This window comes from Monodon monoceros, unplaced genomic scaffold, assembly GCF_005190385.1.
Source record: "Monodon monoceros isolate NGI ecotype Baffin Bay Population unplaced genomic scaffold, NGI_Narwhal_1 Super_Scaffold_1, whole genome shotgun sequence".
Taxonomy (NCBI): Eukaryota; Metazoa; Chordata; class Mammalia; order Artiodactyla; family Monodontidae; genus Monodon; species Monodon monoceros.
In genome coordinates, this window is record NW_021703765.1 from 78,650,797 (window position 1) to 78,664,184 (window position 13,388).

Below are 13,388 nucleotides of genomic sequence, written 5' to 3' on the forward strand. Positions count from 1 at the left end.
CGAGGGTCACCATATAGGTCAAACATCAGTACGCAAATAAAGGACCAAGGCACGCGGCTGAGGGATGCAGAGTGTTACGGTTGTCCGTTATCACCAGGGCAACCAGACCTCGCCAGAATCTCAACCATCTTTTTCAGCCAACTACTTCTGCGCACGCGCAAACCCTCCTCGGGCTTTTCGCAAAACGCGTTTCACATGGGATTTGGCCTTCCGGACACCCCGTAGTCAGAGGCGCGGCAGAACTGAAGACGCAAAAGGAATTTGGACTGCAATTGGTTTGTAGTCGTGTTCCGGGAACTCAGTGGGCGTCGCGCGAAGGCTGAAGGGAGCGTCGTGGTGGCGCTCTGGGTCTCGGCGGCGGGAGGTGTCAGGAACCGCGGGAGCAAGCATGCCTCGGTATGCGCAGCTGGTCATGGGCCCCGCAGGCAGCGGGAAGGTGAGGCTTTGGCGGGAGAAGGAGAGAAATGTCGAAGTTTGTGGGAGGCTGGGAGGTTCAGGTCCTGAGGGAGGAGCTGGCGGTTGTGTGTATTGGGGACCTTGAGACCCTGGGCATCTCGCTTCTGCAGTCTGGGCTTCAGTGTTCCTTTTGTTGTTGTTTTGAAAGGAGATTGATGATAGTTGCTAATATTTATTGCGTACTTAAGCCCCAGATCCTTTCCTGTTAAGGAAAAAAAACTTACTTCCTTAAAAATCCTGTGAGTTAAGTCCTGTTACTCCCATTTTGCCGGTAAGGAAAATGAGACACAGAAAGGTTAAGTTTTTGCTCAGGGTGACACACCTAGTAAATGATGGCTGGAATTTGAATCCAGTTTTGTCTAACTCCAGAATTTGTCCCCAGTCTTTAACCCAGGAGGTTAAAGTGGGGTCTCGTTAATCACTGCTTCTCAGAGATTGAGACGTGGACTTCTGGAATTTGAGGAGACTTTAGGAGGTACATGGGCCTGACATTAATGAACATTGAATCGTGTATAGAGAAAGTTGCTCCCTTTTCAGTTTTCTTTCAGTTTGCATTGAGGTGAAATCATCAGTTTGGTGCTAGCGTATCTTCAACACTTCTTTAATTCTCAAGTCTTTTTGGAGAGCAGATTTTATACTCAGAGGTTTTGACAGGCAACTATATTCAGCTAGAACTGAAAGAATTTTGTTAAAGTTGCATATAATTTTATGGTTACCTTCACGTTATGGAAAGTATAACTGGTTTTCTGGTTAGAGATACAATTTTTTCTTGTAAACAACTATTAAGGGAATCCTATTAGGGGCACTCAAATATGGTAGAAATTGTGACGATATTGATCAAATAACAGGAGTGTGGGAAACACTGGAGTCTGTGGAGGTGTTGTGTGGCTTCAGTTTTTTGGGTTTTTTTATAAATTTATCTTATTTATTTATTTTTGTCTGTGTTGGGTCTTCGCTGCTGTGCGCAGGCTTTCTCTAGTTGTGGCAAGCAGGGGCTACTCTTTGTTGTGGTGCACGGGCTTCTCATTGCGGTGGCTTCTCTTGTTGCGGAGCACGGGCTCTAGGTACACGGGCTTCAGTAGTTGTGGCTCGCGGGCTCTAGAGCGCAGGCTTAGTAGTTGAGGCACACGGGCTTAGTTGCTCTGCGGCATGTGGGATCTTCCCGGACCAGGGCTCGAACCTGTGTCCCCTGCATTGGCAGGCGGATTCTTAACTACTGCGCCACCGGGGAAGCCCTGGCTTCAGTTTTTAAATGGACAAACACGTTGCTCTGATGCTTGGCCTATTCTGGGTGCAGGAGATACACATGCGACTATGATATGGCCCTTGCTTACTCGAAGCCAGTAGTCTATTTGGGAATACTTAAACTAGTTACTTAAAATACAGTGTGATGTATAGAGAGGACCTCCTAGGCAGAGAGAACAGTGTGTGTAAAGTCACTGAGGAGAAAGATAAAAGCATGATAGAGGTTATTTCTATATTCTAGATTAATTTTCAGACTGATTGTGTTAGATAAGTATCTTTCTAAAAACTTTTGATGCCTGCTACCAGAAATACTCACTGGGCATGTTCTTTGTGCCAAGCATTGTTCTGGGCCCTGGGGATTGTGTAGTGACTAAAACACACACACAAAATCCTGTGCACTTGTGGAGTTTATTCAAACATATGAGTCAATTAGAAATAATTATCAAGCATTTATTATGTACCAGGTATTGTTATAGTCCCTGGGCGTATACAACTGAATAAGACACATCCCTGCCTTTATTTATTTACTTACTTTATGGCCTTGCTGTGTGATTTGCTGGATCTTAGTTCCCTGACCAGGGATCAAACCTGGGCCTTGGCAGTGAAGGTGCCAAATCCTAACCACTGGACCGCCAGGGAATTCCCAACACATTCCTGCCTTTATTTTTTTATCTTTTATTTTTTAAAAAAGTATTTATTTGTTTATTTGGCTGTGCCGGGTCTTAGTTGCAGCACGTGGGATCTTTGTTGAGGCGAGTGGGATCTTTAGTTGCAGCATGCAGGCTCTTAGTTGCTACCTGTGGGATCTAGTTCTCTCAACAGGGATCGAACCCGGACCCCCTGCATTGGGAGTATGGAGTCTTAGCCACTGGACCACCAGGAAACTTCCCACATCCCTGCCTTTAAATAGAGGGTGGGAGAGACAGACAAGTAGCCTAGAGATTTTAACATAGTACATGAGGGATAAAAAATTTTCTAAACCCAAAGTTGTAAACTGATAGTGCACTTCCAGGCTATTTACTGGCCTGATATTCTCTCATCTTGGAATGTTACTCCCCTGGCTTGGCAAGCACACTGCTGTCTCTCAGCTCAGATATTCCCTTCTCAGAGACATCGTCCCTGAGCACCCCACCTAAAGCTTTGTTTGGACTGTACCAATCCTAGTGGAGACACCTTGTGTCAGGTGCTGCAAGATGTAATCAGAAATCTTCCCTTTAAATTCCACTTGTTGCATGTTAGAGCAGTAAGGAGCCTTGGTGATCATGGAGGCCATTCCAGTTAGAGACAAGAAAATTGAGGGACAGATTGGAAAAGCACCCTCCCCAGAGTTACCCATGAGTCCGAGCCAGGTCTGGATCTGCAGCCCAGTCAGGTGTCCTGACTCCCAGCCCAGTGCCTTTTCCCTCTTTTCAGTCAGCTTCTTGGTCAATGAAGGAATAGTTTTGGCCTTAGTAGACACGGCTCAAGGGGTGTGGAGAGTCCTTCTGGAGGTGTAGAGGGTAAGCACTGCACTGCTTGTTGCTCTAACCCCTCATGCTTTGTGACATTACAGAGCACCTATTGTGCCACCATTGTCCAGCACTGTGAAGCCCTCAATCGGTCTGTCCAAGTTGTGAACCTAGATCCTGCAGCAGAACATTTCAACTACTCCGTGATGGCTGGTAAGTCCTGAGCAGAGCCTTCCCCCTCCTTCAGGAAAAATAGGGGAGTAGGGAGGCAGTGAGCACTGGCTGCTCAACACAGAGGCTGAAAATTAATACAGTCTGGTCCCCTGGTTTTGTGGTGAACAACATGAGGCTGAATGTCATTTGGTGACATCAGCTTATGTTGATGTATGTGACAGTATCCTTTCTTAGTCTCTGATGTAAGAATTAAAAGTGAGTAGACTCCTCCCTCACCACCCTTCCCTTTTGTTTCTTTCATGTTTGATCATGTTTGGTAAACCTGTTTTACTGCTGATCATACTATAAGTGAACAACCTAAATGTTTTGTTTTGTCTTTTAAGTCTTTTAATTTATTCATTCAATTGTCTGTTGAACACCTACTTTATGCCAGGCACCAGGGTTATAGCAGAGGACAAGACAGATACTATCCCTACCTTTGTGGACCTTTTAGCAAGGGAGATAAGCAAAATGATAAACATGTTATAGATTGTGGTAAGGACTGCTTTAGGCTGATGAGAAGGAATAACTGGGAGAGGTTGCTTTAGGGATAACGTCTCTGAGAAGGAGCTCTTTGGGCCTAGACCTGAAGATGGTAATGTGCTCACCAAGTTGGAAGAATATCAAGGTCACTATATAAGGGAGAGATGGGAAAGGGCTTGGTGTGTTCCAGAAAAAGCGAAGATGCTGATAAGCTGGGGCATAAGGAGTGAAGGAAAGAGAAGGGTAGGAGCTAGTAGGACATGAGAAGTATGGGTTTTTTCCTGTTTTTTTACCCTGTTTAGTCTGTTTGGGCTGCTGTAACAAAATACCAGACTGGGTGGCTTATAAACAACAGAAATGGATTTCTCACAGTTCAGGAGGCCGGAAGTCCAATATTAGGGTGCTGCCAGCATGGTCAGATTCTGGCGAAGGCCCTCTTCCCAGTTGTAGACTGCTGACTTCTCACTGTGTCCTCACATGATGGAAGGGGGAGAGGGAGCTCTATGGGACCTCTTTTATAAAAGCACTAATCCCATTCACCTCCCCAAAGCCCCACCTACTAATATCATCATCCTGGGCGTTAGGTTTTCAACATATGAGTTTTAGAGGGACACAAATACTCAATTTATAAGGGACTTCGCTGGCAGTCCAGTAGTTAGGACTCCACGCTTCCATTGCAGGGGGCATGGGTTCAATCCCTGGTCGGGGAACTAAGATCCCGCAAGCTGTGTGCGGCACAGCCAACCCCCCCCCCAAAAAAAAATCCTCAATTTACAGCACCTTTCAACAGTGGAATGTCATTAGAGGGTTTCCAGCAGGGGGAGAGGATTGACATCTGATTTACGGTTTTCTTTTGTTTTTTTTTGGTGAGGGGTTATTTGTTTTTTTAATATTTATTTATTTATTTGGTTGTGGCGAGTCTTAGTTGCAGTAGGTGGGCTCCTTAGTTACGGCAAGAGGGCTCCTTAGTTGCGGCTTGTGAGCTCCTTAGTTGCGGCTCGCTGGCTTCTTGGTTGTGGCACATGGGTTCCTTAGTTGTGGCTTGAGGGCTCCTTAGTTGTGGCATGCGAACTCTCACTTGCAGCATGCATGTGGGATCTAGTTCCCAGACCAGGGATCAAATCTGGGCCCCCTGCATTGGGAGCATGAAGTCTTAACCACTGTGCCACCAGGGAAGTCCTTGATTTATGTTTTTAATCTTTTTTTTTTTTTTTTTTTTTGCGGTACGCGGGTCTCTCACTGTTGTGGCCTTTCCCGTTGCGGAGCACAGGCTCCGGACGCGCAGGCCCAGCGGCCATGGCTCACGGGCCCAGCCACTCCACGGCACGTGGGATCCCCCCGGACCGGGGCACGAACCCGTGTCCCCTGCATCGGCAGGCGGACTCCCAACAACTGCGCCACCAGGGAAGCCCCCTGATTTATGTTTTTAAAAATAACTGGCTCTCAGATGAAAAATGGACTCTAGAGGGTCAAGAGTCGAAGCAGGGACCTGCAGTGAGGCTATCCTGCTTGTCTAGGTGGCTTGGACTAGGGTGATCATGGTGGAGATACAAAGAAGCAGGCAGATATGGTATATATTTTGCAAGTAGAATTAGCAGCATTTTGTGGGAGATTGAACTAGAAGGGTGTAGGAAAGGGAGAGATCAGGGGTCACTCTTAGGTTTCTGACTTGAGTTGTTGAGTGCATGATATTGTTTACTGAGGAGGAAGACAAATCGGTTTAAGTTTGAGGCAGTTCTCTTTGCACTTGCTAAGTTTGAGATGTCTGATAGCTATCCAAGAGGTTATACCAAGAAGGCATTCGGGGACTTCCCTGGTGGCGCAGTGGTTGGGAATCCGCCTGCCAACACAGGGGACACGGGTTCAAGCCCTGGTCCGGGAAAATCCCACATACTGTGGAACAACTAAGCCCCTGCACCACAACTACTGAGCCTGCGCTCTAGAGCCCGTGAGCCACAACTACTGAGCCCACGTGCTGCAACTACTGAACCCACAAGCCTTGAAGGTGTCTCATCTTCAGAGGTCTGGTAGAGGAGGTGGGGTCAGTGAGGTAGGAAAAAAGTCAGGAAAATGTAGTGTCAAAGAAGCCAGGAGGGGACTTCCCTGGTGGCGCAGTGGTTAAGAATCCACCTGCCAGTGCAGGGGACACGGGTTCGAACCCTGGTCCAGGAAGATCCCACATGCTGCGGAGCAACTGAGCTTGTGCACCACAACTACTGAGCCTGCACTCTAGAGCCCGTGCTCCGCAACAAGAGAAGCCACTGCAATGAGAAGCCTGCGCACCGCAATGAAGAGTAGCCCCCGCTCACCACAAGTAGAGAAAGCCTGCACGCAGCAACGAAGACCCAACACAGCCAAAAATAAATAAGTAAATAAATAAATCTATTTATAAAAAACCAGGAGAAGAGACTGTTTCACTAAAGAGCTGGTGCCTGGTTATGTCAGATGAGGCTGGGAAGTTGTACAAGAAGACAGAGGAGTGGCTGTGAGATTTGGGAATGTGGAAGTGTTGGCGACTTTGGTGATTTCAGTGGGATGGTAGGGATGGAGGCCAGGTTGCAGTGGTTTGAAGAGTGAACTGAGGTGATGCCGTGTAGATGCTGAGCGGAGATGACTTGCTGAGGAAGTTTTGCTGTGAAAGAAGCAGAGAAGTGGGACTATAACTGGTGGGGTATGTGAGGGTCAAGGGAGGTTTTAAGGTTGAAGATGGTAACTGGAACAGAGTTGTATGCTGAAGAGAATGATCCAATAAAAAGAAAGAAACTGAAGATACCAGAGAGGGGCAATGACTGTAAGGTTGACTGCAAGAGTGAGAAAGGGGAGGGGCTCCCAAACAGGTGGAGGGTTTTGCCTTTGCCAAGAATTGGGGGGTTCTTCCATTGTAGCCGGAAGGAAGCCAAGGTGGAAGGCACCATGTAATATTGGTGGTGGGAATGTGGGGAATTCTCTTTTGTTGACTTCTGGTTTCTGTGAATGTCATGTGTGGTCATCAGCTGAGGGTGGCTAGAAGTGGGTGTGGGTAGGGTGAGGGAGGCAGGTTGAAAAGAGAGGAAGAGGTATGAAACAGTCATCTTCCTTGAGAAAAAGCATTTCATTGCTTTGGGATCATTTGGTTGCTTCCAACAGAGAGCACTCAAGCTAGCCTATGTAAAAGGAGGATTTTTTAGAAGGAATTGGGGGACTTCTCACAAAACCCAAGAGCAAGCAAGGCTTTATGAGAGACTAGAACCTAAAACATAAAAACTAACAGGAATCTAGGCTGGCTTTCTGTCTCTTTTTGTCTGTCTTACAGACCAGCTTCTCTGCTTCGGGATGCACATGGCAGCCAACAAAAATGCCCCCACCTCTAGTTCACATGACTTTCTGGTACAAGTGCCTTACTGACTAATGTCCTTGAGTCATCCTTTTAGAAGGCCCTAACTTTGAGCAGATGTTTATCCCTGGGAAAGTGCATAGGAAGACATTATCCATATAAATGTGGCTGTGAGTGAACTGAGATTGTAGGTTTGAACCCAAGAGTACTGATTTCCAAAACTTTGTAATAGAAGAGAACCATGTGTATACCAGAATGTTTAAGCTCCTGCTATAGGTGATTTAGCTACATTATCTCATATAGTCCTCATCCTTCTACCCTAGGATATATGATTTGTCCCCACTCTTATACATAAGGAAAGTGAGGCACAGGGAGGTTAAGTAGCTTCCCTAGGGTGATGATATTAAGAAACGGTAATTGGTTTTCTTGGTATGGTTTTGTTTTACTTGCTTAAGAATAGGTGGTGTATATTCACATTGTTCAAATTACAAAAGGTACAGAAGAGTAAGTATGCAGGAAACCGTCTTCCTCCCAGCTCTGTGTCCTGGCAGGTGGCTACCCTCCCTTGAGGCAGCCAGTGTTGCTAGTTTCTGGGGTATCTTTCCAAAGTCTATGCATGTAAAATAAAATATGTATATTTGTATATATAGTAAATTTTTGTCTTTTTTTTTTTTTTAACACAAATGACGGCATTCTAACACAGAGTTCTGCACCTTGCAATTTTCAGTGAATAGTATACCTGGAAGATTATATCACCTCAGTTCTTAAAGAGCTTCTCCTTTATTTTTTTATTTTATTTTTTTTGCGGTATGCGGGCCTCTCACTGTTGTGGCCTCTCCCGTTGCGGAGCACAGGCTCCGGACGCGCAGGCTCAGCGGCCATGGCTCACGGGCCTAGCCGCTCCGCAGCATGTGGGATCCTCCTGCACCAGGGCACGAACCCGTGTCCCCTGCATCGGCAGGCGGACTCTCAACCACTGCGCTACCAGAGAAGCCCAAGAGCTTCTCCTTTTTATGGTTGGATAGGATTTCATTGTCTGGCTGTACAAAAATGTATTTAATTTGTTACCATGGACACTGCTACAGTGAATAACCATGTACAGAAGTAATTTCATGCATGTGAGTTTTTATATACTTGTTAATTATCACCAGTGAGGATAATGCTCTTGTATTGTGGGCCCTCTCTGTGGTTTCAGACATCCGGGAATTGATTGAGGTGGATGACGTGATGGAGGACAGTACTCTGCAGTTCGGTCCCAATGGAGGATTGGTATTTTGCATGGAATACTTTGCCAATAATTTCGATTGGCTAGAGGACTGTCTCGGCCATGTAGAGGATGACTACATCCTTTTTGACTGTCCAGGTAAGTCAGCTATCTGAATGTATCATTTTCCCTGAAGTCGTGCTCGTTCTGTCCTCAGTGGAGAAAGTGGAGTGAGCATTCGTAGCTCTAAACCCTGCTGCGGTAAGGTACAACTCGCTTACTCATTGGCTTATATTAATTCATTGAGTTTACTGAGTGCTTATTTTGTACCCTGGAAATACCTAGAAAGCAAGGTAGCCATGGTCTCTGCCCTCATGGAGCCCACAGGCAAGTGGTAGTGCTAGGCAGTATAAACAAAAATCACCCAAATGGACTTCCCTGGTGGTGCAGTGGTTAAGAATCTGCCTGCCAATGCAGGGTACATGGGTTCAATCCCTGGTCCGGGAAGATCCCTCCCACATGCCGCAGAGCAGCTAAGCCCATGTGCCGCAACTACTAAGCCTGTGCTCTAGAACTTGCGAGCCACAGCTACTGAGCCCACGTGCCACAACTACTGAGCCCGCGTGCCTATAGCCCGTGCTCTGCAACAAGAGAAGCCACTGCAATGAGAAGTCCACACACCACAACAAAGAGTAGCCCCCGCTCGCCGCAACTAGAGAAAGCCTGCGCACAGCAGCGATGACCCAGTGCAGCCATAAATAAATAAATAAACAAATAAATAAATAATCACCCAAATGATTATTTAATATATTTCTGACAGGCACTCTACAGGAGTAGCACAGACCATCACACAGCAGGGAGGTTGGGGAGGCTTCTCATCAAGTAGCATGTAAGCCAGACCATAGGGTGAGGTGAGGGAGACTGTGCTGCAGGCAGAGGGCACAGCATGCTGAAGGCCTTGAGGCAGGAAGGAATGAGCTGTGTTTGAGGCACCAAAAAGGCCCTTGTGGCTGGAGCACAGTAAACAAAGGGAAGTGTCCTGAGGTGAGACTGGTAGGGGACAGATGATCACACGACTTCTCAAGCCAAATTATGAATTTAAGACTTAAGCCTAACCTAGTTTTGATCGTTTGTGGCTCTCACAGTTTTTCCCCTATTTTTAAAAATAAATTTACTTATTTATTTATTTATTTTTAGCTGCGTTGGGTCTTCGTTGCTGCGCGCAGGCTTTCTCTAGTTGCGGCGAGCAGAGGCTACTCTTCCTTGTCATGTGCAGGCTTCTCATTGTGGTGGCTTCTCGTTGCGGAGCACAGGCTCTAGGCGTGCGGGCTTCAGTAGTTGTGGCACGTGGGCTCTAGAGCGCAGGCTCAGTTGTTGTGGTGCACGGGCTTAGTTGCTCCGCGGCACGTGGGATCTTCCCGGACCAGGGCTCGAACCTGTGTCCCCTCCACTGGCAGGCAGATTCTTAACCACTGCGCCACCAGGGAAGTCCCTCTCCTTTGTTTTTAACTGAACATACACACACCCACAGAAAAGTGCAGAGGTCATAAGTGTACAGCTTGATGAAGATTCCCAAACCTAACACACCTTTGTAGCCTTCACTTTTGATCAGCAAAAACGGAAGTGTGAAGAACCTCACTTTCTACGTAAAACTGCATAGTTTCCTTGGGATTCTCGTGGTATTGTGATTGCTTCAAGAGCCTGTAAGACCCCTTGAAAATTGAATATGTTACCACCAGAGGTTGACTTCGTTTTTTTTTTTTTCCTCAGCTGTCTTATAGGAAATTGTTTGCCTGTAATTTGGTAATTTAACATATATCCTGATTGTAATAGTCTCATAATGTTCTTCATGTAGGTCAGATTGAATTGTACACTCACCTGCCCGTGATGAAACAGCTGGTCCAGCAACTAGAACAGTGGGAGTTTCGAGTCTGTGGAGTTTTTCTTGTTGATTCTCAATTCATGGTGGAGTCGTTCAAGGTTCGAGGATAAATCTGTTGTCGATTTTTCAGTCATGGGTACAAGCAGATGGCCGTCTCCTTTAATTGTTGCATGATTTCTGGATGTTTCACAAACGATACTCCAGAATTATTTAATATCCCGTAATATTAAATTATTATAATAATGTATTCTTAACTCAAATGATAAATTGTGATACTGTATAGATTTGGGGGAACTACTTACCAAGAAAAATTAGGCAGATGTGTATCTTCATATAAGTCTGTTTTTCTGATGATGTTTTATCTAGTTTATGAGCTATCTAAAACAAGCATTATTTCCCATTAGTAGCCCCTAAGGAATATTTGATGGAAAAGATTAAAGGTGTCATCCAAATTGAGATTTGTGATCACCATGGATTAAATCTACATTTTCCCTCCTTATCCTCACCCTTGGAAACCAGGGGTCAAGAATCTGATTAGTGGACTGTCTTCTTTTACTTTACTTTAACCTTTCTTTTACTTAGGCCAGTTTTGTTCAGAGAGAAGCAGGAGCCTCTCTTTTATGTGGAGACCAGGGAACTTTTTTGGCATCAGTTGATTCATCTTCCCTTTTCTGTTTCCTCCTTCAGTTTATTTCTGGCATCTTATCAGCCCTGAGTGCTATGATCTCTCTAGAAATTCCTCAAGTTAACGTCATGACGAAAATGGATCTGCTGAGTAAGAAAGCTAAAAAGGAAATTGAGAAGTGAGTTTGCTTCTTCCATATCATCATATGTCAGCTGCAGAGATGAACCTTCTAAGCTTTATTTCGATGTGAGGTTCTGTCAGTCTATAAATCTAGTTTCCTGATTTATTCTTCCTTTTATTCATCAGTCTTCTTTCTCACTTTTAAAGGTTTCTAGATCCAGACATGTATTCTTTATTAGATGACCCTACAAGCGACTTAAGAAGCAAAAAATTCAAAAAATTGACTAACGCTATATGTGGACTGGTAAGCTTTCGAAATTGTTGGATTTTATTTTTAATGACCTGGTCAGGTGTGTATTGGCATCCATTCAGTGGCCACCATTTTGGAAAACATGGTCCAACCCTTTTGCCTTGCCAAAGGAGGAGGGTGGGAGTCTGTGGGCTGGCTGGTCAGCAGTTTAATTTAGAAGCAATTATTGGCAGTAGCCAGTAAGTTAACTGACGTGTCTATTATTCCAAGCTGTTTTGGGAGCTCAGACTGTCTTTGCCTTTTGGAATTTCCAGTGGTGGTTGAGTTCAGGTAAATGCCTGTGAAACAGTGTCTGGTTCAGTAACAAGTTAGCAAGTATTCTAGTTGGTCATAAGCCAGAAAAATCGGTATTGATTTGCTGTTGTTCTGTGTCTGTCTGTCCTTCCTCCCCACAACACACACACATACACACACAAATGGTTTTAACCAGAAGTGTAAATGGTTATAAAACTCAAATATAATTTGAAAATTAAGTATTTTGTACTTCAGAATGACCCTTTCTGAAATCCCCAACTTGTAGATTGACGACTACAGCATGGTTCGATTTTTGCCTTACGATCAGTCAGATGAAGAAAGCATGAACATCGTATTACAGCATATTGATTTTGCCATTCAATATGGAGAAGACTTGGAATTTAAAGAACCGAAGGTACTTTCTGGTTTGGGGTGTTTATTGCCTTTTGCTAAAAACGTTTACCAGCACTCACTGGCCTCCTGCATAATCCCATGGAGTTAAGCTCTTTGTCCTCAGAGCTTGGGCATACATGGAAAGAGGAGGTGAAATGCAACTGGGCTCGGGCTGCCCTCACGTATGTCAGTGAGGCCCTGTCACAGCACATTAGCTGAGAATTGACATGAGTATAAACTCGAGGAAGAGTTTACTTCTAAATGAGATATAAGCCCTTTAATTTACCACATGTCTGGAAACATTCTGTCAGTCATTCCTTTTGTTATTAACGATCACTGTGAGCAACACCTGGAGCTGATGCTGGGCGTTAGCTCCTTATAGAGCATTACCTGAAAAACATGTAAGCATATACTAGGTCTAACTGAGGGGAAGTGGGTGTATTTTCTATCTTGTGTTTCCTTTGTGTCAGGAACATGAAGATGAGTCATCTTCCGTGTTTGACGAATATTTTCAAGAACACCAGAATGAATGAAGAGTTTGTTAAAAAGTAACCAAATGTGAGAGGAGCTTGTGGCTGAACTGGCAGAACCTTCTCTTCGAAAGATGGAATACTAGAAAGCTACTTATTTTAATGAAAAAAAATAATACTTGACTCTTTATCAGCAATCAGGAACATGCCTGAATCAAGTTCTTAGTTATTCTGAAACTGCTGCTGTTTAAAGTGGCATCTTTTAGTATTATTGGAACAGCATAATTTAGATTTTAAAAGTCGAAATTGAAATGAATGTAGATAGATTTGTGTATATAATATAAATTAGCACCTGTGATACAGTTAAGATCAGTCTACTTTTAGTTTTACTGTTTGATTTTTGTTATTTTTGAAGTTTTTTTGGAGGGACAGGAATTATTGTAACAAAATATGCATATATGTGTCCAAAGAAAAAAAAATCTGGAAGAATATAGATAAGACCATTGCTTACCTGTATCTCCCAGTTTTCCTACATTGAAAATGTATTATTTGTGTAATTTAAAAATGAAAAGTAACTGTGTTTTAAGATATATATGTATATAAATAAAAGAAACAGGAAAATAGTACTAACTTTTTATTACACTCTTGTTTTCCAGTCAGAATTTGAAATATTCAGCCAGGGCAATTTGTTTTTTGTTTTTTTTTCAGAGTTTTGAATGAGTAAATTTCCCCAAGTGTCCAAATGTAGGCAGTGACTTTTTTTTTTTAAGTGTGATTTGTAGTCTCTGAGCACTTAAAAATGTGTACTTTACTTGAATAACAAATGCACACAAAAATGCAAAAGATAATTTTTTCTTTTTAACTTCTTGACACATTGAATTATTTTCAGTATTTATAAGTTCATTTGTGATAGGCCCTGGGGAATGGCTAGTCAGTCAACAGATACTTCTCTAGCACCCACTAAAGGAAAGCAGAATCTCTTTTATTGAGTT

The 13,388-nt window shown here is 44.1% G+C and overlaps 1 protein-coding gene across 1 annotated transcript; it reads left to right on the plus strand.

Moving 5' to 3' along the window:
• Nucleotides 1-315: 315 nt before the first annotated feature.
• Nucleotides 316-13,019, plus strand: GPN3 (GPN-loop GTPase 3). Its single transcript, XM_029226646.1, has 8 exons — nucleotides 316-436; nucleotides 3,254-3,362; nucleotides 8,354-8,521; nucleotides 10,218-10,342; nucleotides 10,932-11,047; nucleotides 11,197-11,293; nucleotides 11,820-11,948; nucleotides 12,397-13,019. The coding sequence occupies exons 1-8, from the start codon at nucleotides 389-391 to the stop codon at nucleotides 12,457-12,459; spliced, it is 855 nt and encodes a 284-aa protein (XP_029082479.1). The 5' UTR covers nucleotides 316-388; the 3' UTR covers nucleotides 12,460-13,019.
• The last annotated feature ends 369 nt before the right edge of the window (nucleotides 13,020-13,388 follow it).